Below are 14,016 nucleotides of genomic sequence, written 5' to 3' on the forward strand. Positions count from 1 at the left end.
CTCTAAATTGGCCAACCACTGTCCTCTAGTGGTCAACATGAATTACTCAAATGTGGTTCCAAAATGTGATTACTGTAATTAATAATCTACTGTGATCTTAAAGTACATTTTCACAAATACAATTAACATGGATATATCAATATATGTCTAATTTATGCATAATAACAATCCTGACAAAGATTGAGTCTCACAAAAGTCAGCGAAAGGGGCCGTGAACACTGTAGCTGCAGAATGCATTTGTGGGGAAATAATGAAAACAGACACATTTGATTGGTCTGTTGTTTCTCACTCCATGTTCTACTTCTCTATTTATTTGTGCATTGCACCTCATCACGTCATCACTATGTACATCCTGTGAGGGTAAACAGAACCCACGAAGAGAAACACAGAAACAGAAGTTAACACTTTTAGTAGTAATGCTTTTACAGCAGACAAGCAAACACGTACAGTAGTTGTATCCAAATCGTATCACATCCTCATGTACGTGCAGCGGTTTCCACAACACACATCCACTATATAGAGAGGTTTAGCGTTTTAACATTGCCTTAAGATTGCAGGTAGACAGAGATTTCAATCAGCAAGGGAGCATATAGGGCTTATCTCACAAACACACACACAACCTCAGTGTACATACATACTGTACATACATACATACTACACAGTCACAACTCCTGCCATTGGTATAGTCACCAGAAAAAGCATCATAGCCTACAGCGGACAGACAGCCTCTTTAGTTCTGCACTGCTCAGTGGTCAGTCAGTGTACACGTTGTCCACAACCCAGGCGGTACCATTTCACAAAGGATGGAACCCAGGAAAGGTTTGACAGTGTCAGTATACAAGCAGAGAGAAGAAAAAAAACAAGTGAGTGGTTGTATCAGATGAAATAGATGTGCAGTGTCTCTCTTGTTCTCGTTTAGCGAAATGGTCCACACAGATAAGAGAGAACAAGCCTTGCTGAAACATTGATATGCAGCTTTCGGTATGTTAAGACATGGTTGTACATGTCAGGTGTTGTATGTTCTCATGACACACAGATGAGGGAGAGATGGCTCCATGTTAGGGTCTGGATAGTAGTCAAACAAAACGCCAGTATCATGAGCATGCATTATGAAATGATGTGCCACCATATGCAGTAAAATAAAGTCCAAGTCTTCAATAAGTGGTCCCAGTCAGTGCATGCAGAAAATATATGCTTCAAACAAACGGGGGGGCTCTTACTGAAGCAGATGCACATAAACATAAAATTGCTTGATGGGTTATTTGTCCTACACCAGATACCATATTTTGAAACACCCATCTGCAAACAACATCAGTGACATGTGGCCTTGGATTAAAACGTCATTTCACTCGTGGGTCAATAGCAAAGGCTTCTGAGAGAGACATTAGAGGGACAGGAAAAAGACCCCCACTGTATTTCACTGAAACATTCTCAAAAATAAAACACCAGTTCTTCTTTGGGAGGGATCAACATAGACATAAGCGTCACAGTATGACACAAACATCCGATAGTACAAGTGAATAAGTTAACATCATTAAAAGTAAATACACGACTAATGGCGTTGATGAGCCCGATGGAAACACTAGCAGCAGCAGTTTGGTTCTTAGATAAGTACAGTAGTGTGATATGGAATTATTCTATGATATATTTTACACCCTGGTTCCTATGAGACTGTAGACACCGGACAGTGACTGTAAAGACGCGAATGAGTACCTTTAGAGTGACTACAGGCTGCAAACGAGTCACCAGACTAACCTAATGACGTACTGCACCTTTCTAAACACTCGAACCAGCCAGTTGTGCTTTTTTGAAACACTGAGTCTCTTTTGTTGTTATTTGACAGTAAAACATTGATAAAACATCTTCCTTGGCGATTATAGTTCATACAGTCATATCCTGGCTGTTACACAGCACCTGTGACTAACCACACTGTGACCACAGGCGTGTCGTTATCACCTGTGACTAACCACACTGTGACTAGAGGTGTGTCATTATCACCTGTGACTAACCACACTGTGACTACAGGTGTGTCATTATCACCTGTGTCCAGTGCATTAGGTGGACAGTATCGCTATTTGGTGATGTGTCTCCATAGACTGCTGGATGACTCTGCGTTGCTTGGTTCAGGACTAGGACACGTAGGGACAGCATTGAACAGTTCTTGTTGGACAGTGCTGCCACCAGATAGACATAAGATAGGTGGGTCGGCAGATCTTTTTCTGACACGGTTACACTGTTAGTCTGGCTATTGAGGTCTCTACGGAGTCCACGGGGCAGTAAAGAGAAGAGAAGGCGACGGGAGTCACAGATCTGGTGGGAGCTTGATTATTGTTCACGGAGGGGTCAGGGGTGGGTGGGCACGAAGCCTGTCTCGCGTTCTCTCTTTTTCTATCAGCTCAGTAGAGTGCTTTCTGTCCTTGGCTGTCAAATTCTGACCAGGCGTCATTCAGTTCCATAAATATCATCTTGGCATATTGTTCATAGGGCTGTCCCGTGGCCTGGGAGAGGGGAAGATGGGGAGAAAAAAAACATCAATCAGTAGGCAGGTTCCCATTGACCCAGGTTTATACGCCAAAAGCAATGTCACCAAAACATTTTTATTGCGATGTGTAATGGAAAACGGCAGCTATAGAAGAAATGTTCTAAAGATTGAAAAAAATGTGGATCCGTTCAACAGAGGTCGATTTCTTTTGTCAACCTTTCTTTGCTGCGACAAATGGTGATGGAAATGTTGACTGAATATGTTTCAAATAAATGATGGTTGCCGAACCACTTGGAAGGTACGTGACGTCATCACGTAACCATAGTATAAAGCGCCACTCCACATTTCATTTGAAATGCCTACTGCTTACTAAAGCAATAGATAGAATGCAATGAAGTATATTTTGGTGAGCATTTGACAACTGTGTTTTTCCACTAATTGCATTATGGAACGAACCTACTGTCTTGTGTGCATTGCTGAGCTTATAATGTGAAGAAATAATAAACTCAGCAAAATAAAGAAACGTCCCTTTTTCAGGACCCTGTCTTTCAAAGATAATTCGTAAATATCCAAATAACTTCACAGACCTTGTAAAGGGTTTAAATGTAAAAGGTTTAAAGGGTTTAAACACTTTCCCATGCTTGTTTAATGAACGGCAGGTAGTCTAGTGGCAGCAGATAGCCTAGTGGTTATAGCATTGGGCCAGTAACCAAAAATGTTGCTAGATCGAATCCCCGAGTTGACAAAGTAAAAATCTGTCGCTCTTAATTTGTTCTTAACTGACTTGCCTAGTTAAATAAAGGTTAAATGAATAAAATGAACCATAAACAATTAATGAACATGCACCTGTGCTTACAGATGTTAGACAATTAAGGTCACAATTATGAAAACTTCGGACACTGAAGAGGTCTTTCTACTGACTCTGAAAAACACCAAAAGAAAGATGCCCAAGGTCCCTGCTCAGCTGTATGAACGTGCTTAGGCACGCTGCAAGGAGGTATGAGGACTGCAGATGTGGCCAGGGCAATAAATTGCAATGTCTGTACTGTGAGATGCCTAAGACAGCACTACAGAGACAGTTGATCGTCCTCGCAGTGGCGGACCACGTGTAACAACACCTGTACAGGATCGGTACATCCGAACATCACACTTGTGGGACAGGTACAGGATGACAACAACTGCCCGAGTTACACCAGGAACACACAATCCCTCCATCAGTGCTCAGACTGTCCGCAATAGGCTGAGAGAGGCTGGACTGAGGGCTTGAAGGCCTGTTGTAAAGGCAGGTCCTCACCAGACATCACCGGCAACAACGACGCCTATGGGCACAAACCCACCGTCGCTGGACCAGACAACACTGGCAAAAAGTGCTCTTCACTGACGACTTGTGGTTTTGTCTCACCAGGGGTGATGGTCGGATTTGCGTTTATCGTCGAAGGAATGAGCGTTACACCGAGGCCTGTACTCTGGAGCGGGATTGAGGTGGAGGGTCCCTGTAACGCACAGCATGGTCTGGGGCGGTTTGTCACAGCATTCTCGGACAAGTGCTTGTTGTCATTGAAGTCAATCTCAACGCAGTGCGTTGCAGGGAAGACATCCTCCTCCCTCATGTGGTACCCTTCCTGCAGGCTCATCCTGACATGACCCTCCAGCATGACAATGCCACCAGCCATATTGCTCGTTCTGTGCGTGATTTCCTGCAAGACAGGAATGTCAGTGTTCTGCCATAGCCAGCGAAGAGCCTGGATCTCAATCCCATTGAGCACATCTGGGACCTGTTGGATCGGTGGGTGAGGGCTAGGGCCATTCCCCCCAGAAATGTCCGGGAACTTGCAGGTGTCTTGGTGGAAAAGTGGGGTAACATCTCACAGCAAGAACGGGCAAATCTGGTGCAGTCCATGAGGAGGAGATGCAGTGCAGTACTTAATGCAGCTGGTGGCCACACCAAATACTGACTGTTATTTTTGATTTTGACCCCTCCTTTGTTCAGGGACACATTATTCCATTTCTGTTAGTCACGTCTGTGGAACCTGTGCACTTTGTCTCAGTTGTTGAATCTTGTTATAATCATACAAATATTTACACATGTTAAGTTTGCTGAAAATAAACGCAGTTGACAGTGAGAAGACGTTTCTTTTTTTGCTGAGTTTAGTTTATCAACATTTTAAGCTAAAGGTTCAGATCTGTTGCATCAACCTCATAGCTTTAAACACAGAATAAGTCAACCTTTCTACTATGGGGAATAGTAGTTACTCGTCTTGTTGGCTGAGGAAAAGTAAATGTGGACAGTTATTTTAACATCTTCAATGTGCGTATCGGAATTCGGTAAAAAGGTCTCCCCAAGTTGCATGTTCTGTTAAGATGAATTAGCAACACCCAATGCATATGGGTCGGGTAAATTTCTCAAATGTCCAGTAAATTAAAATGCTGCCGATCAAATGTCCAGAGACACATTTTCCTAACGGAAAGCGTGGACACATGTGAATGTATGCGTGTGTGCTTGCTTGCGTACGTGTGCGTACGTGTGTGTTACAATGTAAACCTCTCCCTTCCATCTCACCTTGTCTGGATGGACCACCAGCACGGCTTTGCGGTAAACCTTCTTGACTTGCTCTGGGGTCACCAGGTCAGCCATGCCTACAGGCTTCCAGCGGGTCTCCCCCTCCCAGAGCACTGTGTGCATGGTGGACAGCAAGGCCCGGATGTTACGCTCCTTCCCCTCGATCCAATCCAGAATCTGGGGGTAGAGAGGGGAAAGCCAAGGTCAGATAAACAGGAGACTCACCGATACAACAAAGATCTCACAAGCCTTCTTCCAAATCTTCAGCTTATTTTTCTCCGGCTGTCTAAAGAGGCTCTAATAATATATTACATTTTTATGTAAATCAACTTACAGTGATGCATGCATACATTTTACATGTGGATGGTCCTGGGAATCGAACCCACAATCCTGGCGTTGTAAGCGCCATGCTCTACCAACTAAGCTACAGAGGACCAACATTTGACTCCCTTTCCCCCCTGTAGTCCTACTGTATCTTCACGGAACTCTCCAACTCTTGGTCCAAGGCTAGTGATTGGCCACTGTAAGACTACCTTGAGTTTCTCGGGGTCCATCTCTTTAGCCATCTCCTCCTTCCTCATCTCTGCTATTGTCCTGGGACCTTCCTTCTTTTTGGCTCCAGCAAAGCCTTGGCCAGACAGCAGGTCATCGAAGTTAGCCGTTGCAACTTTGGGCTTGGTACCTGGAAGGGAGAATGTAAACATCTTCTCTCATCTCGCTTACAAAACAGTATATGTGCAGTCTTATGATGAATGACTACCAGCACAAATCACATGCATACAGGTCAGTTTCAGGTGGCACATTTGTCCATTAATCAAGAGCAACACAAGTTATTTTGGGGGAAAAACAACCCAACAGTCTATCCATCCCAGTATGATTACAACCAGCCTCCCAGTCTCCCATTGACTCACCCATGTTTGGCTGTGGTTTCCCGGCTGCATTGGGAGCAGCCCCTCCTCCCATGGCAGAGAAACTGATGTTGTAGTTGGGTCTGTTGGAGGGGGAGGTGTGCGGCATGGAGTGGCTGGGGCTGGGTTTGGGCTGGGAGGGTGGGCCACCCTGACCCTGGGGTTGGGGCTGCCACCCTGCCTGCCCTCCACCACCGCCACCACCGGGCTGCCACGAGGGGAAGCCTGTGTTAGCCTGCCAGCCCCCACCGTGCTGGGGCGAGGGAGGAGGCCGTGAAGGGGAGCCCATGGGTGGGAAGGCAGGGGTGGTGCCTGTAGGGGTGGTAGGCTTACTGGAGAAGCCAGAGCCTCCTATAGACCGATATATAAGGAGGAATGTTCACAGAAAGTTCAACAATGAGAATGAAGTTATCTATCTATAACATAACTGTCATAACACAACTAGCATAACATAACGTAACGTAACATGACATGACATATTTTATAGCATCTGTTAGTACAGTATTGGAAGCCTTCACTGACCTCCCAGACTGCCCCCCAGGTTTCCAATATCAGCGAATGGGTCCAGGGTCTTGGGTTTGACCTGGTGTGTGGGGGTGCTGTGGACTGATCCGGTAGGACTGGTGCTGGCTGACCTACTGCCCATACCAAAACCCCCTCCTAACACAGAATTCACAACAACACAGTTTAAATACTGTACAATACAGTGGGCACTGCCGTTCTATGAATGTGATTCTCATGAGCACCAGTAGAGGGCACTATTAAGTAGGGAGCCTTCTGACGTGAACACATGCTTGCTTGCTTATTTTGGCACAGTACGCTGGATGATCGATAGCATGCCATAGCTCTCTGTTGTTCGTGGCAGATGGTAGTTCCTATGTTCTCAGACCAGCGCCTCTGCAGATGTCGTCCGTAAATGTGGCACATCAGTAGAGCTTACCTGGAGCTGCAGACTTGTTCCAGTCCCATCCTCCCATGGCGTTGGGAGGCTGCTGAATGGTGACCACAGGGGTGGTGGGCGGGACTGGGGAGCTCCGTCCTATCAGAGCACAGAAACATCAGTGACAGACACGCCTAACAGACAATCGGAGGAAAGAGATGAGGTCATGCTACCGTCACAAACAGACATATAACCATACCACAAATCCTAACCACATTATTACCATTGCCGTTAGGCTACCCAACTAAGAGTGGAACCATACCAATACCAATAGCAATCACTGTAACCATACAATAGCCATTCCATTCAGATCTCCCTGAAAACCTGCAGCTTAAATTCCCATTGATCAACACACATTATGTGCATGCATATGCAGCAGTACATTACCCAACGCAAACGTTTGGCTAAAGCAACAGAGTACCCGTGTAAAGAAGTGAATAGTGGATAGTGAGAAATGTTAGTGGATAGATGGTGCCTCTACAGATGCAGTGTAGTCATGCCATCACCCTTGCCAGTGTTCTGCATAGTGGGGGACGGAGAGCGAGCTGCATGCAGGAGGGGGGCAGGCAGCCCCAGGTTACCAAGGTTACCTGCTGGACCCCGGAAGGAACCCATCAGCTCCTGGGGCTTGGGCATCGGACCCGCCCCAAATGGGTCGAATGCTGGGTGGGCAGAGAGAAAAGCATAAACCATACTTTACTATTCGATTCAATTCAATACATTTTATTTATCTTGGACTGGCATTTATTTCTGGATGGCATAGGAAACAGATAGTATGTTAATCTATGTACACATCTGTGAGAAAATAAACAAAACAGACGAATAAACTTGAATTCCCTGCGTGGTCACCCACGACTCCAACACCATTGTCATTAAGTTTGCCGATGGCACAGCGGTGGTAGGCCTGATCACTGACAACGATGAGACAGCCTATAGGGAGGAGGTCAGACAACAACCTCTCCCTCAATGTGAGTAAGACAAAAGAGCGTGGACCACAGGAAAAGGAGAGCCAAGCATACCCCCATTCACATTGACAGGGCTTTAGTGGAATGGGTCGAGAGCTTCAAGTTCCTTGGTGTCCACATCACCAACAAACTATTATGGTCCAAACACAACAAGACAGTCGTGAAGAGGGCACGACGACGCCTATTCCCCATCAGGACACTGAAAAGATTTGGCATGGGTCCTCAGATCCTCAAAAAGTTCTACAGCTGCAACACCACTTAGTATGACAACTGCTCAGCATCCGACCGTAAGGTGCTACAGAGGGTAGCGCTTACGGCCTAGTACATCACTGCGGCCAAGCTTTCTGCCATCCAGGACCTCTGTACCAGGCGGTGTCAAAAATTGTCAAAGACAATCGGCACCCTAATCATAGACTATCTCTGCTACCACACAGCAAGTGGTACCGGAGCACCAAGTCTAGGTCCAAAAGGCTCCTTAACAGCATCTACCCGTAAGCCATAAAACTGCTAAGCAGTTAATCAAATGGCTACACAGACTATTTGTATAAACCCCCTTTTTTTTGCACTGCTGCTACTTGTTATTTACCCCTACCTACAGTACATGTACACATTACCTCAACTAACCTGTACCGGTACCCCCTGTATACAGCCTCGTTATTATTATTTTGTTGTTACTTTTTTTCTTACTTTATATTAATTATTTTCTTATTACCTTTTTAAAAAATTCTGCATTGTTGGTTAAAGGCCTGTAAGTAAGGATTTCACGGTAAGGTCTACACCTGTTTTATTCAGCGCAGGTGAAAAATTCCCTGTCTTAGGTCAGTTAGGATCACCACTTTATTTTAATAATGTGAAATGTCAGAATAATAGTAGAGAGAATGATTTATTTCAGCTTTTATTTATTTCATCATATTCCCAGTGGGTCCGAAGTTTACATACACTCAATTAGTATTTGGTAGCATTGCCTTTAAATTGTTTATCTTGGGTCAAATGTTTCGGGTAGCCTTCCACAAGCTTCCCACAATAAGTTGGGTGAATTTTGGCCCATTCCTCCGGACAGAGCTGGTGTAACTGAGTCAGGTTTGTAGGCCTCTTTGCTAGCACATGCTTTTTCAGTTCTGTCCACACATTTTCTGTAGGATTGAGGTCAGGACTTTGTGATGGCCACTCCAATACCTTGACTTGTTGTCCTTAAGCCATTTTGCCACAACTTTGGAAGTATGCTTGGGGTCCTTGTCCATTTGGAAGACCCATTTGCGACCAAGCTTCAACTTCCTGACTGATGTCTTGAGATATATATCCACATAATTTTCTTTCCTCATGTTGCCATCTATTTTGTGAAGTGCACCACTCCCTCCTGCAGCAAAGCACCCCCACAACATGATGCTGTCACCCCCGTGCTACACGGTTGGGATGGTGTTCTTCGGCTTGCAAGCCTTCCCCTTTTTCTTCCAAACATAACGATGGTCATTATGGCCAAAAAGTAATATTTTTGTATCATCAAACTAGAGGACATTTCTCCAAAAAGTACAATCTTTGTCAAATGTGCAATTGCAAACCGTAGTATGGCTTTTCTTATAGCTGTTTTGGAGCAGTGGCTTCTTCCTTTCTGAGCGGCTTTTTAGATTATGTTGATATAGGACTCGTTTTACTGTGGATATAGATACCTTTGTACCTGTTTCCTCCAGCATCTTCGCAAGGTCCTTTGATGTTATTCTGGGATTGATTTGCACTTTTCGCACCAAAGTACGTTCATCTCTAGGAGACAGAACACGTCTCCTTCCTGAGCGGGATGATGGCTGCATGGTCCCATGGTGTTTATACTTGCGTACTATTGTTTGTACAGATGAACGTGGTACCTTCAGGCGTTTGGAAATGAACCAGACATGTGGAGGTCTACAGTTTTTTTTTCTGAGGTCTTGGCTGATTTCTTTTGATTTTCCCACAATGTCAAGCAAAGAGGCACTGAGTTTGAAGGTAGGCCTTGAAATACATCCACAGGTACACCTCCAATTGACTCTAATTATGTCAATTAGCCTATCAGAAGCTTCTAAAGCCATGACATCATTTTCTGGAATTATCCAAGAAAGGCACAGTCAACTTAGTGTATGTAAACTTCTGACCCACAGGAATTGTGATACAGTGAATTATAAGTGAAATAATCTGTCTGTAAACAATTATTGGAAAAATTACTTGTGTCATGCACAAAGTAGATGTCCTAACCGACTTGCCAAAACTATAGTTTGTTAACAAGAAAATTGTGGAGTGGTTGAAAAACAAGTTTTAATGACTCCAACCTAAGTGTATGCAAACTTCCAACTTCAACTGTATGTTATAATATCCATTGACTACGTACCTGGGGAGGGGCAAGGGGAGGTGGAGGGAGGGGCTATTTTCTGGGGGGTGGACTGGGCCGAGGCGGGCCCACTCCCAGGCGGGGGCTGTGGGGAGGCTCCAAACAGATCCCCCAGGAGGTCTGTGGTGGTGTTGGTGGTGGGGGGCTGGGGTTTGGGGCAGGGGCAGTTCACAGCAGCCCCATCCAGGCCCAGGAGGTCCATCTCTTCTGGGGGAGGAGGAGCAGTGGCGAGGGCCTGAGGCTGCTCTGGTCTCTTGGGGCCCCTGGGGCCAGCCTGAGCCCCTCCGTGTCGCTCTCCGCTAGCGTTGCTCTGCTGGCTGGACAGGGACAGCATCTCATCATCAGATGGCTCACTGTCCTCCCCGTGAGGGCGACTGTCTGAACCACTGTGGGACCGGCTTGGCTCTGCACAGGTCAGAGGGCGGAGAGAGGGGAGGGGGAGAGGAGAGAGAGAGATATAAGAGGTAGGTTACATCAGGAAAACGTGGTCTTCCTTTAATAACACATGGGTTTGCTTTCCACAAAGTATTCTACAGGAGAACAGGAAATATAACTTTGCTATAGGTATGCATATTGCTAGCCACCACAGCAGAGTGACAAAGCTTATCTAACTTCAACCAGGGGAGCTGATTTCCTATAACTACAATAGCTAGCATCTCTACAATAGTATCTCTTTCCCCTCTGGAAAGGGTTCTACATTGAACTCAAAAGGGTTCTACCTGGAACCAAAACGTTTTTTTTAAAGGGTTCTCCTATGGGGACAGCTGAAGAAGAACCCTTTTAGGTTCTAGATAACACCTTTTTTAATGAGAGTGTTTTGTGGTCTCCTCTACTCTAGACCTTACCCTCCAAGTCCAGTCCCTCCATCTCATCTTGGAAGGAGAGAATGAAACCAATGTTAGGTTGAGAAAGAACATCAACAGCAGCTCTCAGTTAGCGGTGGCCATATGAGTGTCTGCCTATGTTTAGCTATCTGTGTCAGCGTGCATAGTTTCCATTTGCATGTGTGTGTCTTGGAGCACACAGTATCTACAGGCCTCTGTGTGTACCTCTGTGTCAGCGCTTGTATCAATGCCGTGCTCGTCTGTGTCAGGTTGTATGTGTATGCTGTATGTTCGCATGCGTGTGTGTCAGGGTTTCCTTTAGACAACGTGATCGGGAAGATTCAAATTTACCGCCCATTTGAGAAAATTGCCGGATCCATATGCATTGGGTGTATAACCCATTAGTGTCCACCCACGGTGCTCAGAATGATAGAACAGTGCACCTGGGAAAACACCATTCTAAACAGTGCACCTGGGAAAACACCATTCTAAACAGTGCACCTGGGAAAACACCATTCTAAACAGTGCACCTGGGAAAACACCATTCTAAACAGTGCACCTGGGAAAACACCATTCTAAACAGTGCACATGGGAAAACACCATTCTAAACAGTGCACCTGGGAAAACACCATTCTATACTGTGCACCTGGGAAAACACCATTCTAAACAGTGCACCTGGGAAAACACCATTCTAAACAGTGCACCTGGGAAAACACCATTCTAAACAGTGCACCTGGGAAAACACCATTCTATACTGTGCACCTGGGAAAACACCATTCTATACTGTGCACCTGGGAAAACACCATTCTATACTGTGCACCTGGGAAAACACCATTCTAAACAGTGCACCTGGGAAAACACCATTCTAAACAGTGCACCTGGGAAAACACCATTCTAAACAGTGCACCTGGGAAAACACCATTCTATACTGTGCACCTGGGAAAACACCATTCTATACTGTGCACCTGGGAAAACACCATTCTAAACAGTGCACCTGGGAAAACACCATTCTAAACAGTGCACCTGGGAAAACACCATTCTAAACAGTGCACCTGGGAAAACACCATTCTAAACAGTGCACCTGGGAAAACACCATTCTAAACAGTGCACCTGGGAAAACACCATTCTAAACAATGCACCTGGGAAAACACCATTCTAAACAGTGCACCTGGGAAAACACCATTCTAAACAATGCACCTGGGAAAACACCATTCTAAACAGTGCACCTGGGAAAACACCATTCTATACTGTGCACCTGGGAAAACACCATTCTAAACAGTGCACCTGGGAAAACACCATTCTATACTGTGCACCTGGGAAAACACCATTCTATACTGTGCACCTGGGAAAACACCATTCTATACTGTGCACCTGGGAAAACACCATTCTATACTGTGCACCTGGGAAAACACCATTCTAAACAGTGCACCTGGGAAAACACCATTCTAAACAGTGCACCTGGGAAAACACCATTCTAAACAGTGCACCTGGGAAAACACCATTCTATACTGTGCACCTTATGGCGGTTCCACACTGTACGTGACAGAGATGAAAATCTCTGTTAGAAACTTGGAAAGAGGGGGAACCTAAAGATGCAACAACTAGGATGGGTTGCTAATATGACTAGGATTGTGCCTTTGGCTTCTGGACAACGGAAGAAAGTTGATTATGAAAATCAATACAACAGGAGAGAAATGGCACAGTGGTTCCAATACGGAAGTAAAGGGAAATACAAAAAAATCAAATACTTCAAAATACTTCACCAGAAAGCAGAGATTTAACCACAGAGGAATTGAGGATCATCAGCTTCTGATAAAAGAAAACTGCTGTGGATTGTTTCAGACCACAAGCTCATAGGCCTATGCCCGTTTGGGAAACCCGCAATTTGGGCAGCGTGCTTGGCAATATGCCTAGCTGATTATTGAGTTGCGGCTGTCAGCGGAAAGCATCTCAAATATGTGAAGTTAATGTGTCTTGAGTATAATTTCCAATGTTGAACAAGAAGGGGAGAGATGTGTGGCAAAGATACAGTGCATTTGGAAAGTATTCAGACCCCTTCACTTTTTCCACATTTTGCTACGTTACAGGCTCAATTCTAAAATGTATTAGAAAATTGTTTTTCCTCATCAATCTACACACAATACCCCATAATTACAATGCGAAAAAAGGTTTTTAGACAATTTTGCACATTTATAAAAAGGTAACATTAGAAATCCCTTATTTACCTAAGTTTTCAGACCCTTTGCTATGAGACTCGAAATTGAGCTTGATTGGACATGATTTGGAAAGGCACACACCTGTCTATATAAAGTCCCACAGTTGACAGTGCAAGTCAGAGCAAAAACCAAGCAATGAGGTTGAATGAATTGTGGGTAGATCTACGAGCAAGGATTGTGTCAATGCACAAATCTGGGGAACAGTACAAAAAAAAAAAGAACACAGTGGCATCCATCATTCTTAAATGGAAGTATGGAACCACCAAGACTGTTCCTAGAGCTGGACGCCCGCCCAAAATGAGCAATCAGGGGAGAAGGGCCTTGGTCAGGGAGGTGACCAAGAACCCGATGGTCACTCTGACAGAGTTCCAGAGTTCATCAGTGGAAATGGGAGAACCTTCCAGAAGGACAACCATCTCTGCAGCACTCCACCAATCAGGCCATTATAGTAAAGTGGCCAGACGGAAGACACTCCGCAGTAAAAGGCACATGATATCCCGCTTGGAGTTTGCCAAAAGGCACCAAAAGGACTCTCAGACCATGAGAAACAAGATTCTCTGGTCTGATGAAACCAAGATGAAAGTTTTTGGCCTGAATGCCAAGCGTCACGTCTGGAGGAAACCTGGTACCATCTCTACGGTAAAGCATGGTGGTGGCAGCATCATGCTGTGGGGATGTTTTTCAGTGGCAAGGACTGGGAGACTAGTCAGGATCGAGGGAAATATGAACGAAGCAAAGTACAGAAAGATCCTTGATGAAAACCTT

General features: G+C 45.1%; 1 protein-coding gene across 13 annotated transcripts in view; it reads right to left on the bottom strand.

The window, feature by feature from the left end:
- Nucleotides 1–264: 264 nt before the first annotated feature.
- Nucleotides 265–14,016, bottom strand: part of LOC110521797 (auxilin) — a 60,375-nt gene continuing 46,623 nt past the window's right edge. For 6 of the 13 annotated variants that reach the window (XM_036969487.2, XM_090231998.1, XM_036969488.2 and 3 more), the window contains 8 exons: nucleotides 10,212–10,616; nucleotides 7,397–7,552; nucleotides 6,891–6,989; nucleotides 6,473–6,610; nucleotides 5,954–6,301; nucleotides 5,576–5,724; nucleotides 5,043–5,219; nucleotides 265–2,498 (listed from right to left, as the gene is read on the bottom strand). In XM_036969487.2, the coding sequence (XP_036825382.1) occupies nucleotides 2,397–2,498; nucleotides 5,043–5,219; nucleotides 5,576–5,724; nucleotides 5,954–6,301; nucleotides 6,473–6,610; nucleotides 6,891–6,989; nucleotides 7,397–7,552; nucleotides 10,212–10,616 (1,574 nt within the window). In that variant the 3' untranslated portion in view covers nucleotides 265–2,396. Of the gene's footprint in view, nucleotides 2,499–5,042; nucleotides 5,220–5,575; nucleotides 5,725–5,953; nucleotides 6,302–6,472; nucleotides 6,611–6,890; nucleotides 6,990–7,396; nucleotides 7,553–10,211; nucleotides 10,617–11,056; nucleotides 11,208–14,016 lie in introns of those variants that run through there. The other 7 variants (XM_090231999.1, XM_090232000.1, XM_090231997.1 and 4 more) reach the window with 3 other exon arrangements.

The sequence above is a fragment of the Oncorhynchus mykiss genome, chromosome 4 (assembly GCF_057628025.1).
Source record: "Oncorhynchus mykiss isolate SJ-2025 chromosome 4, ASM5762802v1, whole genome shotgun sequence".
NCBI classification, from domain to species: Eukaryota; Metazoa; Chordata; class Actinopteri; order Salmoniformes; family Salmonidae; genus Oncorhynchus; species Oncorhynchus mykiss.